This window comes from Aulonocara sp. 'chitande type north' Nkhata Bay, linkage group LG6 (genome assembly GCF_057382095.1).
Source record: "Aulonocara sp. 'chitande type north' Nkhata Bay isolate Kocher_YH1m ecotype deep benthic linkage group LG6, A_spYH_male_GT1.1, whole genome shotgun sequence".
Classification (NCBI taxonomy): domain Eukaryota; kingdom Metazoa; phylum Chordata; class Actinopteri; order Cichliformes; family Cichlidae; genus Aulonocara; species Aulonocara sp. 'chitande type north' Nkhata Bay.
The window spans coordinates 34091132-34107070 of NC_141349.1; the positions used below are offsets into that span (position 1 = coordinate 34091132).

Here is a 15939-nt window from a genome sequence, read left to right on the forward strand (position 1 = left end):
ATATTTAGGACCAATAAAATGTGTGTGTGTGTGTGTGTGTGTGTGTGTGTGTGTGTGTGTGTGTGTGTGTGTGTGTGTGTGTGTGTGTGTGTGTGTGTGTGTGTGTGTGTGTGTAAGGCATGCTACCTTTTGCTGCTACATCCTGTTTTACTTTTATCTTACATTGGTGTTGATTGAACAGCACTAAAGTGTTTTCAAGACATCGAGCGAAATCATTCTCAACGATTAAGCTAGTACGCTAAAAATACCATACAAAAGACTCATATTAAAGAGGAAGTTCATACAGAAATCGAATTGAAATATTTTTTTCTCTGGTGTCTAAAGCCATAAATATTTGGATGAATATTGGGAACAGTTAGAGAGCTGCACACCACCACAGAAGATTTTAAATCAAGCATTGAAGATGTGACTCAAGTGCAGACTTCCATTTGAGGGGTTTTAACAAAAGTATTGTATTAACTGTTTCGCACACATTGTTATACAAAGCCCCTGATTTTAGAGGCTCAAAAGTAACTGAATAAGAAAAATTTAAAAATAAGGATTAATTAAACTACTTTTGCTGGAAACCTTGAAGTCTAGAACCATTGGACATTACCAAATGCCTACTGCAGGCTAAAAAGTATGATTGTGATCAGATGAGGTCTGTTCCCTTATTATTCCATGATAAATACAGCTGATAAAAGCCCCTGAAAGGATTGCATTTAATTCTCAATGAGGTCCAAAGCGGTGTTGATGCAAGTGAAGGAAGCTATCATTAGCCCGAAAAATATTTGGATGAAAACTGACATCATCAAATGCTGCATTTACTTTACTGTTGCTCCTTCAGTTGCTCTTTGTGGGTCTTTCTGCCACCATTTTTATATTTAATAACTAAAAACATGTCAGGTGACTGTCTTAGCCATTGAGGAATCTCACATTTCTTTACCTTGAGAAACTCTTGGGCAGCTTTTGCCCTGCACTTTGACTCACTATCCACTATCCATCAAATTGAATGGTTCTTGGATCAGTTTCGAACTTTTGGCTGAACCTGAACCTCAATGCCTCGCACACTTTAGAACTAATTCTGCCACTTCTATCAGCAATCACAATATTAATAAACACTAGAGGTCCAGTTGTGTTGGCAGCCACACATGTCCGTACCATTACATGCCTTCACCATGTTTGACGGATGATATGGTATGGTATGTTTCTGTCTCCATCATTCTGGTTTTTCTTTGCAATATTTCTTCAGAACTGTGCAGGCTCCTTTAGATACTTTCTGTCTTTTACAAGATACTTTTACTCTGTCATGAAATAACGAAGATAACAGCATCACCATAGAGGTGCCTGTCAGTCAGTTGTCCAATTACTTTTTAGCCTCTGGAAACTGAGGACTATGTACAAAAATAGCTGTTATTCCAATTTGTTTGTTAAAGCTGAAGGCCTGCACTTCAATCATGTCTTGATTTCTTGATCTAAAATCAGTGAGGAGGCGTCCAGAGTCCAAATTTCATTCATTTGGAATAATTCAGCAGTGACTCAGTGAAAATAACAAAAAAAAAAAAATCCAATCACTTTGCTTTTGGGTGAGCAGTTTCTGTTAGGAACAAGTTTCTTTCTACTGAGCTACATCCATCAATCTTTTCAATGTGACTACAAAAAGAGCAACTATTATCCCCCTCAGCTGAGCTGCAATATCTCTTTTAGTAATAAAGTACTAAATAGTTCCCTTTAATTGGATTTGAGGATGAACTGTCTTCAAGAAATCACAACATCTTAACTCTGGTCCAAGATGTCATGATAACTAAAGATACACTTAAACACTTTTAAATACACTTAAAAATTACACTCTTTGTGTAAATCATCACTGATGAGCGGATCACTCCCAGTAGATCGATCCATTTAGTTTGTTTAGGAAAAAAGCTCTCAGCTTACTCATAATTTCTATAAAACTGGACCTATATAAGACAGTTAAACAGTTCTGTGTGACATGTGATTTTAGGTGTCTATTAAAGAAGTAAAGTCTGATGTAAAGCAAATATCAAAGTGTATCTCTGTAAAACCAGCATATAAGGTGGTGATGCATAGCCCTAAGCAGATTTAAAAAATACTTTTTCCATATGAGATATTAAGTTACACAAAACCAACCAGCTGATAAGCTGACATGGTCCAAAAGCCTCTCAAACATCTTAGTCAGTTTATTGCTTTGACCAGCAACCATTTCCAAAATTTCCATAACCCTGCACAGGTTTTGTTTTAAACATAGAGAACAATATAAAGGTTCATCATGCCAGCCATCATCGGCCTACTTCAGCTTTGGGAATGTCTCAAATCCGGTCAACCTCTAAATTCTTTGCTGTCCTTTTCAACATGTTCTGTCTATTTGTAGAAGGAAAGGTACACACCAACAAGAACATTCTCAGATCATAGCCCAAAAATGCAAATGACCCCTTCCCCAAGTCCCAGAAAAAAAACATACCGCTTTCAAAATGTGCATAAAAAGCAGCATGAAGTGACAGCTTAAACCAAAACATTTTGCACAGTTTAATCAGTACAATTGCAAAGTGCTTAATTGTTGTTTGTCTTAAAGGAGAAATTGCATGGTTGTTTGAAAATCTCTGCTCTACTTTCTCCCTCCGACACTTGTGCTCTGATAGAAAATCCTTGTTGTCTAGAAAATCCAGTCTCATTTCTGATGTCAAGAGGCAGGAGGATAAGAAACAACAGTGTGTGTGTACCTGTGTTTTTGTGTTTGCATGTGTTGTGTGACATGAGATGAAAAGTGAAGTGTATTGTACTGTATATCATGCATGCATTTTTATACTACGTTAGCTATATGTAGATACAAACACAACAGTCTGCTTGTATTTGATTCATGCTGTTAGCAGTCGTCATCCTCAAAGTGTGTTTTCTGCAGAACCTTTACATGACGTTCATAGATCTTGAGGGCGGGGCCAAGTCTGATTGACAGGCCAGTCAAAACATCATTACGCTGCATGAGGAGAAGTGACTTTCCATCGATTTCCTAATGAAGAGAGCAAAACAGCGCATGCAGGTGCATGTTGATTACAAGTGTTTAAAGTGAAGCGCAAGCCATTGAGCTTCTGTATGGTGCACTCTAGTGGCAACTAAGGAAGATCACAGCCTTACCTGGGTCCTGAACGCAGCAGCCTGCTCAGGGAAACCCGCTGCTGTGAAATAACTGACAACATCTGACACTGTCCAGTTTACTGGGCTCCCATTGACGCCCTCAGACTTCATGAGCCTGCAAAAATAACACAGTTGGTCAAACAGAAAACATGCAGGACGCGACGTTGAAACAGTCAATTTTAACAGTTATAGTGCTGCCAGATATATTTTTCCTCTCTTTTGTAAATTCTATAGTGCATAGCATGACTGCAGAAAAACTATCAATGCTTTTTCATTTCATAAAACTGGTAGAGAGCTGGGGCCAGAGATCTGGATCACTTTGTCTAACCTCGCAGAAGTCATTCACCTCTAGTATGCTATGCATTGACTTCCTGTGTTTCAGTGATTACTTTTGTGTCACAGTTGGTATAATCATATGTCTCACTTTATTTTAAGTGTATAATGTAATCAGGGAAGTGCTTATATTGCACTACACAATATCCTGTGATTAAGTGCTTGGTGGTGATTAGTTGGATATTAAGGTTGAAATTAAACTCACACAACTGTTAAAATATTATAACTTTTTTGTGTCCTGTCTGCAGATTGAAGCTAAGATCTCACAGGTTAAGTACAATTGTTTAGTTTTAATTTATGGGTGGTCACATCCATATTGGCTGAAAAGAGTCCATCAAATATGGGCAAATATCAAATATGACACTAAACAAATGTAGGATGTTCTTCACATGAAAAATAATGTGAAAATGAAAGTACACCATCCTTGAGTTTCAGGGTTTTTATATATTATAATAAATGTCACCTTGTAGAACCACCTCTGCCACATCACTGTCAAACAATTTTAGCCAGCTCTTCTTTACAACGTTGCTTCAGTTCAATGAGGGGAGTTGTTTATGCACAGCTCTCTTAAGGTCCCACCACAGCATTTCAATCAGGTTGAGGTCTAAACTTTCAGTGGGCAATTGGAGCACCTTCCTTTTCTGTTTTTAGCCATTTTTTGTAGATTTGCTGCTGTTCTCATTGATCATTGTCCTGTTGCAAGATCCAATTTGGGACAAGCTTTGTCTGTCAAACAGAAAGTCTCCTTTTAGGAGAGCATCCTAACGTACGGGATAACATCATGGTATGCAGGGTGCTCAGCTGCGGACAGGAAAGTACTGCAGAGGGTCATCAACACAGCCCAGAAGATCACTGGCTGCTCTCTGCCCAGCCTGGAGGTCACAGCAAACTCTCGGTACCTCAGCAGAGCTGGCAATATCATCAAGGACCACTCTTACCCCAGCAATCAACTGTTTGAACTATTACCGTCAGGCCGACGGTACAGGTCACATAAAACCAGGACAAACAGATTCAGGGATAGCTTCTTTCCCAGAGCTATCACTGTAGTAAATAAGCACAAAAACAATTGAACCTATTCCATACCGTCACTGTCATTATATTATGCTGCTATTCATACTGTCATTATATTAATGCTGCTATTCATACTGTCATTATATTATGCTGCTATTCATACTGTCATTATATTAATGCTGCTATCCTGTATATATTGTACTTACTATTGTTTGAGTACTTACGATTGTTTTTTTTGTACTTTTTATATTTTACATTTATATTTATTATTGAAACTTGCACCAAGGGAGTGGCACTCCAATTTTGTTGTACTCTGTACAATGACAATAAAGGCTATTCTATTCTATTCTATTCTATTCTATTCTATTCTATTCTCATGTTTCACTCAAGAATACTTTGGTATACAGAGGAGTTCGTGCTCAACTCAATGACTGACAGATATCCAGGTCCTGTGGCTGCAAACCAAGCCCAATTCATCACCCCTCGACCACCGTACTGACAGCTGGTCTGAGGTGTCTGTGTTCATACGCTGTTTGGTTTTTTCTAAATGTGACACTGAACATTACGGCAAAACATCTCCAGTTTAGATTCGTCATTTTTCCAGATGCAACTTTGCAAACCTAAGCTGCGCTGCCATGTCCTCTTTTAGCAAGAAGAGGCTTTCTCCTGACAACCCTTCCAAACAGTCTTGTTCTAATTGACTTGTAATGAATTTAACATTAAACATGCTGACTGAGGCCTGTAAAATGTGAGACGGAGTTCTTGGGTTTTTTGCAATTTCTCTAAGCATTGAAGGGTCTAAGCATGGAAGAAATTTACTGGTACATCTACACAGACAGACAAATAGATATTTTATGATCCTGCAAAGGAAACTGCTGTGTTACAGCAGCAAGAAAAAGAAAAAAAACATAGTATATTATACAATAAAAACAACATTTTCAAAGGAAAAGTACCAGAGGCCCATAGTGAAGGTCTTATAATGAGAGGTAGTGCAAAAAAAGCAAAAAAAAAAATCCTAAAAATATAAAACTAAGATTGTACTAAAGTTGACTGCAAATAGCATTAATAAATAATATGTACACAACAAGAAAAAGCAGAAACAAGCTGGGAAGATGGACGGCTGTCTTGAATGTTTTCCACTTGTGAATAATCCTTCTCAGTGCAGAATGATGGACTTTAAAATGTTTGGAAATGGTCTTATAACCCTTTCTGTATTGATGGGCAGGAGCAATTGCTTCACCAAGATCATTGCTGCTGTGTTTCTTCTTTTGCACTGTGTTAACACACACCTGAATGCTCCAGACCAGCAAACTGCTAAAAATCTGCTTTTATAGAGGAAGTCACGCCTTCTGATGATTAGTTAATCGAGTGCATTTGGCTGCCTCTTACCCTGTTAATTCCTATCAAGGTTTACTTAGTTTTCTACACACTGCTTCTGTATTTAGTTATAAATTGTATAAATAACAACACAGTATAATATGTCATGTTTTGTAGCTCATCTGACGTTCTAATTTTAGAACCTGCTAAAGACCAGGTGTCTTTTTAAAGTATCCTGATATTTTAAACCTTGCAATAGAATCAGGGCATACTTTCTTCATCACATGACCTTATCTGAAAAAAAAAAAAGCCTTCAAAACAAACAAGAAGTAAATCATCTGGCAGAATTGGCTCAGCAGAGCATCACCAAGAAAACAATATGTGTTAATGTCTATCTAAAATTGATCAAAATATGAAATAAACTCAATTTTATTTATTTAATTTTAATCAGTCAAATGTTACAATGCAAACTGGTCTGTGCAGGACTGCAGTGAGAAATCTGTTGCAGAGTTATTAAAGTTTTGTAATTCATCTTTTTTATTTTATCTAAACAGTTTTTAGTTTTAGGAATAGTTTTCTTGTTTGAGTTTGATTGTTTTTTATTGTTTTGAAGAAAATGACAGCATACAGAGAAGGACAACACATCACTCCAAAGTATTTCAAGAAACTGCAAGACAAGACAGAGCCTGTAAAGAGAATAATGGGAGGTGTAAATGTGAGTGTGTGGGTTTTAGTTTCAGTCTGTTTTCTTTCTTTTTTTTTACTTGGCAGGACAGTGAGGAGAGTGGGCAGGAAAACTCAGAAAAGAGAGAAAATGTTTGCATTGAAAGACAGTTTGATGAACATTTGAATTCTGAATTCTTTGTTTTGCTAGCATAAAAGCAATTTTTTTAAAAGGGAGCAAATGCCCAAAAAGCAAAGCAGAAATAAAATCTGTATCAGCACCAAATTGATATTTTTAACATATATATTGCTATGTATCGTCAGAATTTCACACAAAGAAGCTGTTGACTTTTGTTCATAGTTTTCTAACGCTTGTGTGCATGCATGCATCAGCATTTGCAACATCTCTACTGTACTCACACTCCACTGCTAATGGTTATCCCTCGTTCTTCAGATCGGCTGGAGTCTCTCGGGGAGGCTGTGGGTGTTAGCAGGCAGGACGACACACCGACCTCTGTCTTGCACTCCAAATCTACGAAGGAGGCAAGTATGATTCCTTGTCGTGAAACCCGAACATGCACTCAGTTTGAGATTATCAATGAAACGAAACTCACTGTTAAAGTCTGAGGAGCTGTGGTTTATTTCATCATGCTGTGTCTGATTCTGTGCATGGACAGGAAAGAAAGACAGGGGTTAAATTAAATGCAAAGAGGGAGTGTCAGAGCAATACAGAGAGAGTCATATGACCTCCGCCTAAAATGAAGGACAAGAGGAGCTAGCAGCATGAAGATGCATCATGACAAAACCACAGTGGGACATTGAGACCATCTGCTGTGGGAGTAAAAATGATGATGTGCAAAGGTATGAAGTGGACTGGGGGGGGGTTTGACAAAGCTGATGAGTCACCCTGGTGGAGAACTGAAGTCTGCCTTAGACACCTTTTGTAATAGGATTTTTCTGCCCGACTTTTGAAAGCATAGAAAAGCCTCCTGGAGATAAATGGATGCTTCCACATACTGAATCTCTCATTACTTTAACCAACAAAACTCTGTAATTGCATTTGAAATCACTCCTCTGTTGACATTGTCATTACACAATACATATACACAATACATAAGAAGTGCTTGGATAATAAGTGCTATGTTGAGCATTGCATGGTATATGTTCAAAAAAAGGTATATGCACACATTATGCAAACCACATTTGTGCTGCCATGCTGGAATTGATTAAAAAAATTTGTTCAGGAATGCAAGTGAATAGCTGTATTTTGGCATCTTTAATTAAAAAAATTATAATTTAATTTAGTGTTTTTTCTGCTTTTTGTAAAACAGTCAATTTTAAAATTTGTGGATAACAACAATAATTAAAAATTCAGTTAAAGAGCATGCACGCAGTGGTGATTAACCAGTTATAGAAACATAAAAAAACATTTTGATAGTTACAAATACCTTTAATAAACCTTACACTGGGTGGTGGTCTAACACATTTTGAAGCAGTGTATATCAACATTCATATACCATATATACCACTGATACCTAATAAAGTCCTTGTCGGGTACTAATTATTTATTTTAATCATTTTCATATAAAATGCCCAGCATGCACACGGCTTCAGTGTTTGGGTATGCTGTTGGAGAGATGTTAAGAGTGTGTGATAAACTGCTGTTTACTCTGATTACATTTTCTAGATCAGTGTGGATCATAGTTAACAAATAATTACGAAACAAGAGTAATCTGTCTGCTACATTTTCTTATAATTTATTTGAACCTCTTGAAAAATGTAAAGTGTTGCTAGAGGCTTCTTTTCTGGCATTCAGAACTCTTACCAGGAATACTCATTTAAAAGCACTATTTTAGTTAAAAAACGTGATAAAGGTATAACTCCCTCACCCAATCAGAACAACAGAACTAATGAAAGGGTCAGAGAAATGTCAGTCTAGCTCACTCTGCACTTACACCCTTTTTAATATTTTGTTCCTCCTTAATAACCCGTTAATCAGCATCAGGCTCTTAATCACATATTGGGCATATCCTGTAGTACAGTGTAAGACATTTCCTGATTGTATAATTATCTAAAGTGTGACAAAGCTTGGCCATTCAACATTAATCATAACGTAATATTTGCTTTTCCAATGAAAGGGAGAACTCGCACTTTTGAGATTTTACTGTTGCAGAGAGCAAAACACTGACTTCTGTGTCAAAAATTGACACAGCCTTCATTTCAAGGATAATCACTCCCATTCAGAGCTGGTTCTCTGATTGTAACCCAGTGACCAAACAGCCTCTTTAGTTAAAGAGGCCACAGTTTGCAACCATAAAGTGACTCATCAGATCAGGAACCCAACTAGAAGCAGGTTTGTTGCTTTTTCAACACTAAGAGCAACAATTTGTCCTCTAGGTTCAGTTAACACAGACTATAATGCGCTGACATGTTTGATGGAGAACAGTAATGGAAAACAAGATGATTCTTGGAATATGCCATTGTGTACCTGAGATTTATTTTTAAAACAACTCATCAGATTTGGCTCAGTGGAATTTTGTTTTTGGAAATCCAGCATGTGTCGCTGACACAAGTATTAAAGGTAGGGCTGTGCGATATGACCAAAATCTCATATCCCGATATAAGAATTCTATCGTCCGATAACGATATAAATCACAAAAATGTAACATTTTCTGTAAATTCTGTGAATCTCGGGCAGCTTGACTTGCGGGAAGTGTTTCCAGCTGCGCGTCGTGTAGCTGGAGTCGAGTGTTTTAACCGATGCATGAAACTATACATTTTTAAACATAAGTTGTAACGGCCGCCGTTTTCTTTGTGAGTATTTATTACACGGCGTGCTGCGGGGAAAGCCTGTTCTAACGTTTGAGTCTAAGGTTGATTTTTTTTAGCACCTGGGGGCTCTTTTTTACTTCTCATCCGTAAATAATCTGCTCTTTCACGTGATTCAGTTTATTTTGAAAAGTCTCAACAGGATCTTGAGCTTTATTGTGAAAGGTTTATGTGGAACATAAACAAGCGGACACGCGATGCTATTACCGTCGTTGTTGCTAACCACAATGCATAAAAACAGGTAAACAGTTTATTTTGCGACACCACGAAACAAAGGATAGCGTAAAATGAAACATAGACATTTTTATATCGTCATCCGATATATATCGTTATATCGAACAGCCCTAATTAAAGGTAACAAAACTTTCTTGGAATGATCTACAAGAATGTTGGAAGTGGTGCAGGACTGCCCAAGGAGGTTATCTTAAAATCAGGTTTAATTTTTTACATTTTTATATACTTTTATATACAAGTTTTGTAACTTCACAATCATGAGTTGTAGTTACATTGTGACAGTTAGACCAATAATACCTAGAAAACCATTTAAATAATAACTTCTACATGCAGTGCAGAAAAAATATAATGTGAAATCTTTAATATTTTTAATTATTATTTTTTATAGTTATTAGTGTCCTTGAATTAAATAAGCAGATGGATGGATGGATGGATGGATGGATGGATGGATATTTATTTGAGAAAGTTCTTTGATGAGTTAAGATAAATTAAATGAAAACAATTAGTGCATATTATTGAGTTTTCTTAAAGTTTGCTCTCAGATTTGTTGCTTGAACTGATCTAACTGTGTGCTAAACTTGGTTTAATAGGTTAAACTGGGGAAAAGCATGAGATGGATTTTCTGTAATTGGTTGCAGGATTTTGAGTTTTGGGGTTTAAATGTTTGTTTCCATTCTCGTACTCTAAGATTTTGATTATTTGTTAAGCTGACTTTGGGATTTCCTGTTTTGATTTATTTATTATTAAAAGTATATTGTGAGTGTTTTTTATTTCAAGGTTTCTACTGATATTTGTAGTAGGAGTAGTAGTAGTTTTCCTTACTCTGATAAAAAATAATTGGCTTGTATATTTAAACAGACTAATAACATACAGAAATTTCCTTAACAACCTAAGATCAGCCACGTAAGTACAGAACTCTGATTCCGCCTTCAGATGATTCCTCCTTCCTTCTTATGAGATGCTAAAAAAACGCTTTTAAGGGAATTGAGAAAAAATCAAATATACGAAAGATGTCGATGAATTAAGGTATTCAAATTGAGTGAAGTCATTGTCATGTTGAAAATACCCCCCAGTTTTGGATGATTTGAGCTTTGTGATATGGCACGTAATCCTCAGAAGGTGGGTATGCCCTTATCATAAAGGGATAGCATTTTCTATGGTTATGTAGGAAAGTTGCAGCAGATCAGCAGTTTCTGAAATACTCAGACCTGTCTGGTACCAACAACCAGGTTCAAAGTCACTTAAATCAACTTTCTTCCTCATTCTGAAGCTCAGCTTGAACTTCAGCTGGTTGTCTTGATTATGTCCACAGGCCGATATGCACTGAGCTGCTGCCATGTGATTGGCTGATTAGATATTTATGTTAGTTGGCAGTTAGACACTTCTAAAATAATAATCGGAAAAATGAGTTCCTGACTAGGAAAACTGAAAAGTCTGAGAAAGTTTTGGCAGATACAAACACTGAGTTGTTGACATCATATAGGCAGCATCATGGAGGATAAAAGTTGATGTCAATTCATGGTTAAAATAGTCCAAATTCACATTTTTTGTTTTTTTGCAAACATTTAGCTTGTAATTTAGGATTTTCACTAATGACCACTCCTCTAGGAAAAGAGCATTACTACACAAAGAATACTTTCACATTTAATGCTCCAGTATATTTGACTTATAATACTTGTGTACTATCAGTCAAACCATTTTGAATGATTGAAAAAACAGAACAAAACAAAAACAAAGTGGACGACACATGTACTTACGCTCACTTGCACCTCCATTGGTATCTGATCAGGGGAACCAGCTCTCTCTTCCATGACTGGACCATTACTCTGTGACTGCGAGGCTCCCTGAACTGGTGTGTCGGGGATGAAATCAAGCACCGGCAAACCTGAAAAAAAAAGTCAAAGCAAGGTAAAAAGACTGAAGAAAGGAAATTCTATATCTGAAAATAGTTTAATGGTAGCATAGGAGCAACTATTTATGTAATTTACTGTGTACAGTACTGTTAAAAAGTCTTGAGCTACTCCTCATTTCTATATTTTTTACTTCCAAGGAGCCAGACTTCCTTCTGATTTATTAAAGTGCTCTTGAGTCCAGGAAGGTATTTTGAAGGTTCTTTTGGACATTGGTTGCTTTTTCATTCATTTTCTGTCCAGTCCTGGTAACTGGCTATTCACAGCGGACTAGTGTTTTGTTTTTTACGTTCCCTAACACTGACCTAAGTGTAAAAAAAAAAGTATAAATTGTATGTGTAGGCACTTTATTACCAGCACCCAGTTGCAAAAATGCATAATGCGTTCCCAATCCTTTAGCTGAATTCACAAAATATGTCAAAGATAACACAATTTCTTTGTGTTATTAAAGAAAATGTGTATGGAGTGACCCAGTGAAACCTCATAAGAAATGGTCTCAGTGGAAGGGTGGTTATCAAGAAGCTATTCTTAAGAAAGAAAAACAGGGAAAGGGCTGATGCATGGCAAATTACATAAGAACTGAACTGAAAATTAGTAGCAACAGGTTCAAATACAGACATCAACATTACTGAGGCACTGTGAGATCATCTTGCCAGAGACCTGAGCAAAAGGGAGCCAACATCCAAAGAAGAGCTTAGAAATGTCCTTCAGGAAGCCTGGAGAACAATTCCTGAAGACTACTTAAAAAAATAACAGGAATGCTTACCTAAGCAAGTGCAGTCTGTGCTGCAGAACAAAGGTGGTCAAGCCAAATATTTACTTTGAAACGCCTCAGAATTGTACAAACTCTATTTCTATATATGTCTGCAAAGTTCAATAAGTTGCTGCCCACATTCCCATTTTCATAGCAAAACATAAAGAAAGAAAAAATTATTCAAGTATTAAATAATTACTAGTATTAGTCATTAGTATTAGTCTGTTTGAAATTGTTGTTGAAGAAAAATTAAAAACTTAAAAAAGTCCGATTTAAAGTTGGAAATCAGTTTGAAAAGAAAAAAACAAATAACCACTTGAAGGTTTTAAGAAGCAGCAGCCATGGTCAGTAAAGAGCTATTTAATATAACCGTGAGAATATTACTAGTTCTTTAATGAGGCTGCCTCTGAGTACACACAGCCATTCAGTGCACACACCTTTGCCTCCCTCCTGCTGCTCCTGCTGGGGGCTCTCCTGCTTTGATGCTTTCTGGATCTCAGCATCTTCTCTGATTTTCTCAATGAGCACTGGTTCGGTTGTCATGGCTACCGGGGATAGTCCTCCCTCCTCCTCAGAACTCCGAGTATCCTCCTCCTCCTCTTCTTCCTCGTTGTCTTCCCGTTCCTCTTCTTCACTGGCTGTTTCCATCGGCTCATTCTCCTGGAGAGAGGGTGACGGCGGCTGCAAGCACACATAAAGTTGTATCAGAAGAAACGCAATTAAAAAAAAGGGGTGGGGGTGCACTGCTTTTCGAGATGAGTTTAAAGCTAAGTTAATCGCTCCCTAAGTTTTGAGGGGTTTAAGAGCATATCAGGTCTGCTGAGCTTCTCCGGGGCAGACAGTGCTGCTCATAAACACCCCCCACTTGGAGAAAGACATCAGAAATAACGATAGCCGCCTACTATAGCTAAGTTTGCACGCACACACAGGGTGGAGAGGGAGAGCGCGAGGGAGGAGAGTGCGCTGTCAGAAATGACACAAAGGACTTAATGAAGCAAGAAACGGGAGGGGTAGTGGGACATAAACGGGAAGGCTATAATAAAAACGTTAGAATGGCGCTTTTATTATATGAGTAAACACGATGTCCGGCTGATGGGGCTGAGTCCTCCGTCGGCCTGCGCGACAGAGCAGCGCTCACAGGAGCGCGGCAGCGGCACGTCTCAAGTTTAGACAGACACCGCCTACTGCGCGGCAGGCCCAGACACTCTGCGCTCCGGTGTGCACGGCTAAAGTTTATAGGAACGAAATCAGATGTTATTGACCCGAAAACAGCGAAGTGGAAACGAAATCTGTAGGTGCTCGTGCTCGCGCCGCGCACAGACGCTCTTTGGTGCGCGCTCTCGCCCTGGGAGCCGGGGAAAGCCGCTCCGGAGCTGTCTGCTCCTCTCTGTAACCCGCACCTTTTGTGCAGGAATCCGAAATATACATACACACACAGACAGAGACACGCATTTGGCGAGGCTACAGAGGACAAACGCAACACGGGCACGGTCGCATCCCACTGACAAGCATTCGAGACAATAACGCATTTCCTCAAATGCCCTCAAACACTTTTTGAAACATTGAGGTTTGACGAGAAGAAGAAAAAACGAAGCACACGCCGGGCGACGGAAGCGCGTCCTAATGCTGTGCGTGCGGTTTCAACCCGCGATCATTAATTTATCGGCAATCCATCGAGCCAAAGCTGCTCGCTGAGCCCCGCACAGTCCAGACGTGTCGAAAATATTAAGTTAGCGTTGCCCACCTTTTTCACAGCGTGTTTGTCCTGCAGTGCGCTCTTTGCAAGTCTGTCAGCGGACGCATTCTTCGGCATCGGTTCCTCTACCACCACCCCCCTCAGAGGGAGAGTAATGTTCCCGCAGCGGGTCCTGCGCAGCCTGCCCCTCGCCACCTCTCTCTCCATGACCACTTTGACTTTGCCTCGGGTCAGCTTTTCCTCCGACAGCCGTTCCTGGCTGCTCAGATAGCCCAGGATCTCCTTCAGCCCAAGCGGCTTCATGTGGCCTCTGGTCACAGTGGCTGAGCCCCCTCGGAGGCTCTTCTCGGACAGGCTGCGAACAGAAGCGACTAATCTGTCGCCCAGGTCCGAGTTAGCGTGGTTCCCCGTTGTTTTGGTGCTCCCTCCTCCGACTCGAAGTTTGGGCTTGAGGGGAACAGACTGCTTCTGCCTTTGATTCTGATGAACACTGCTGACACTCCCAGGGCAAGTTTTGCTCTGCGTGTCAGCCCGGGACACAGCACACTCCTTTTCTGCGCTAACTGCACCGGCTTTGCTCTGAGCCGTCCTGCCGCCGTCAGCCCCGCTGTGTGCGCCTGTCCTGTGGCCGAAACCGGGCGACGGGCAGTCCCCCGCCGCCTGCTGTCCTAATCCCTTGTCTCTCGGTGCACTCGCTTTCTCCTCTTTACAGCCGCTCCCGACAGCACAGCCCGTTGTTGCGCCACAACTGAGGCACCCGTTTCCGCTACTCGGGCTGGAGGCAGGCTTGAGCTTTTTGCCGGTGGTGCTGCCTGATGTTTGAGTGTGTGGATCTGGGCTGGGCTCCGAGTCCTCCTCTGCCTCCTCCTGGTCCGTGAAGCTGTGCGCACTGTCGCCGTTGTTGTTCAGATGATCGTGTTTGGTCCGCTCCCTCGCTGCCTCCGCGCTGCTGCTGCTGCTGCCAGCGGCCGTAAACTCACTCTTCTTTCTGCTTTTCCTCTGCACCTTCGCCGCGTTTCGGTACGATATGGACCCCTTGTAGCTAACTTTGAGCACCGTCTGCTCTTGAATCAGTTTTTCCAGTTCTGTCCTGGTTCGGTCCGGGTCTGACCCGTGTCGTCTCCGGACCATTCGACAGATCCTCTCCAGATCCGGACGGGCTTTTCTCGAGCGGAGAGAGTCGATTGTTTCCAGGATCCACTCTCGGTACTTGTTTGGCTCGGACATCTTCTCCTGCTGGTGCGGATGGGGTTTGGCCCGAGTGCGTCTCTTTTTCCTTCTCTGTTGTTTCACAAGTGACGCTGTGTCAAAGCTGGGAAGCCAAAGTGCGATCCCCGGCTGGAGAATGAGGACGGAAGCCTGGCTGGTACGCTTGCGTTCGTTTGCCACATTGTGCGCTTAAGGTGGACCGAAGATGGCGCCTATGGTCTCTGCCGCCAGAGACGCAAATTGCATTTAAGGTGGAATTGACTCGCATTCGCGTGGCTCAGAGCCACGTTCTTTGTTCGCAGTCTTATTCTGATCAGCCTGCGGTTTACAGCAGCACAGTGGATTTCAGCACAAAGAAACACGCACGCAGCCTCCGTCGAGGACACCCCGGGTATTTGCGTGTTATATTTTTGAGCGTTATGGCGAATGAGTGAGCCGCGCGGTCAACAGATGGGTGGATGACGGCTTCACCCCGCATCAGGCGGGAGTGATGGATGTCACCTCAAGACTACGCCAACCTCCCACCGAGAACACTTTAAATACCTCAGCATCCGCTCACTTTTCGGCAAACGTGGAACTTTCACGTTTCAGCTCCACACCCAAATGAGGACGCGGGAGTTCAGGAGAATTTTACAAGTAAAACTTTATTGGAATGATACTCATGTTGCAAAATATTACACTTCGTATTTTTATGTCACCGTTTCCGTGACTTTAGACGCTTCTCTTTGCAGTGTGTGTATGTGTGTGTGTATAGTATGTCTGTGGCGGGGGTTAATATGGTTTATATTGGGGTCTCATTTCCCTAAAAAGTGCGACAGTATGTACCAGCATTGTGCCTGCATGGAGAGGAAGTT

General features: G+C 40.4%; 1 protein-coding gene across 1 annotated transcript; it reads right to left on the minus strand.

The window, feature by feature from the left end:
• Nucleotides 1–765: 765 nt before the first annotated feature.
• samd1b (sterile alpha motif domain containing 1b) lies at nt 766–15202 on the minus strand. The gene is made up of 7 exons (XM_086296473.1): nt 13925–15202; nt 12618–12861; nt 11274–11401; nt 7068–7116; nt 6874–6985; nt 3130–3244; nt 766–3004 (listed from the first exon to the last, which is right to left on the minus strand). The coding sequence occupies exons 1-7, from the start codon at nt 15101–15103 to the stop codon at nt 2861–2863; spliced, it is 1971 nt and encodes a 656-aa protein (XP_086152599.1). The 5' UTR covers nt 15104–15202; the 3' UTR covers nt 766–2860.
• Between the last annotated feature and the right edge of the window lie 737 nt (nt 15203–15939).

Excerpts from the sequence above, each read along its gene's own strand:
- samd1b (XM_086296473.1), bottom strand. The coding sequence starts at position 15,103 with ATGTCCGAGCCAAACAAGTACCGAGAGTGGATCCTGGAAACAATCGAC. Across the intron at positions 11,402-12,617 it reads GCAGCAGGAGGGAGGCAAAG|GTTTGCCGGTGCTTGATTTC; the intron begins GTGTGTGCACTG and ends TTTTTTTTTCAG. Across the intron at positions 6,986-7,067 it reads CAGCTCCTCAGACTTTAACA|ATTTGGAGTGCAAGACAGAG; the intron begins GTGAGTTTCGTT and ends CCTCCTTCGTAG.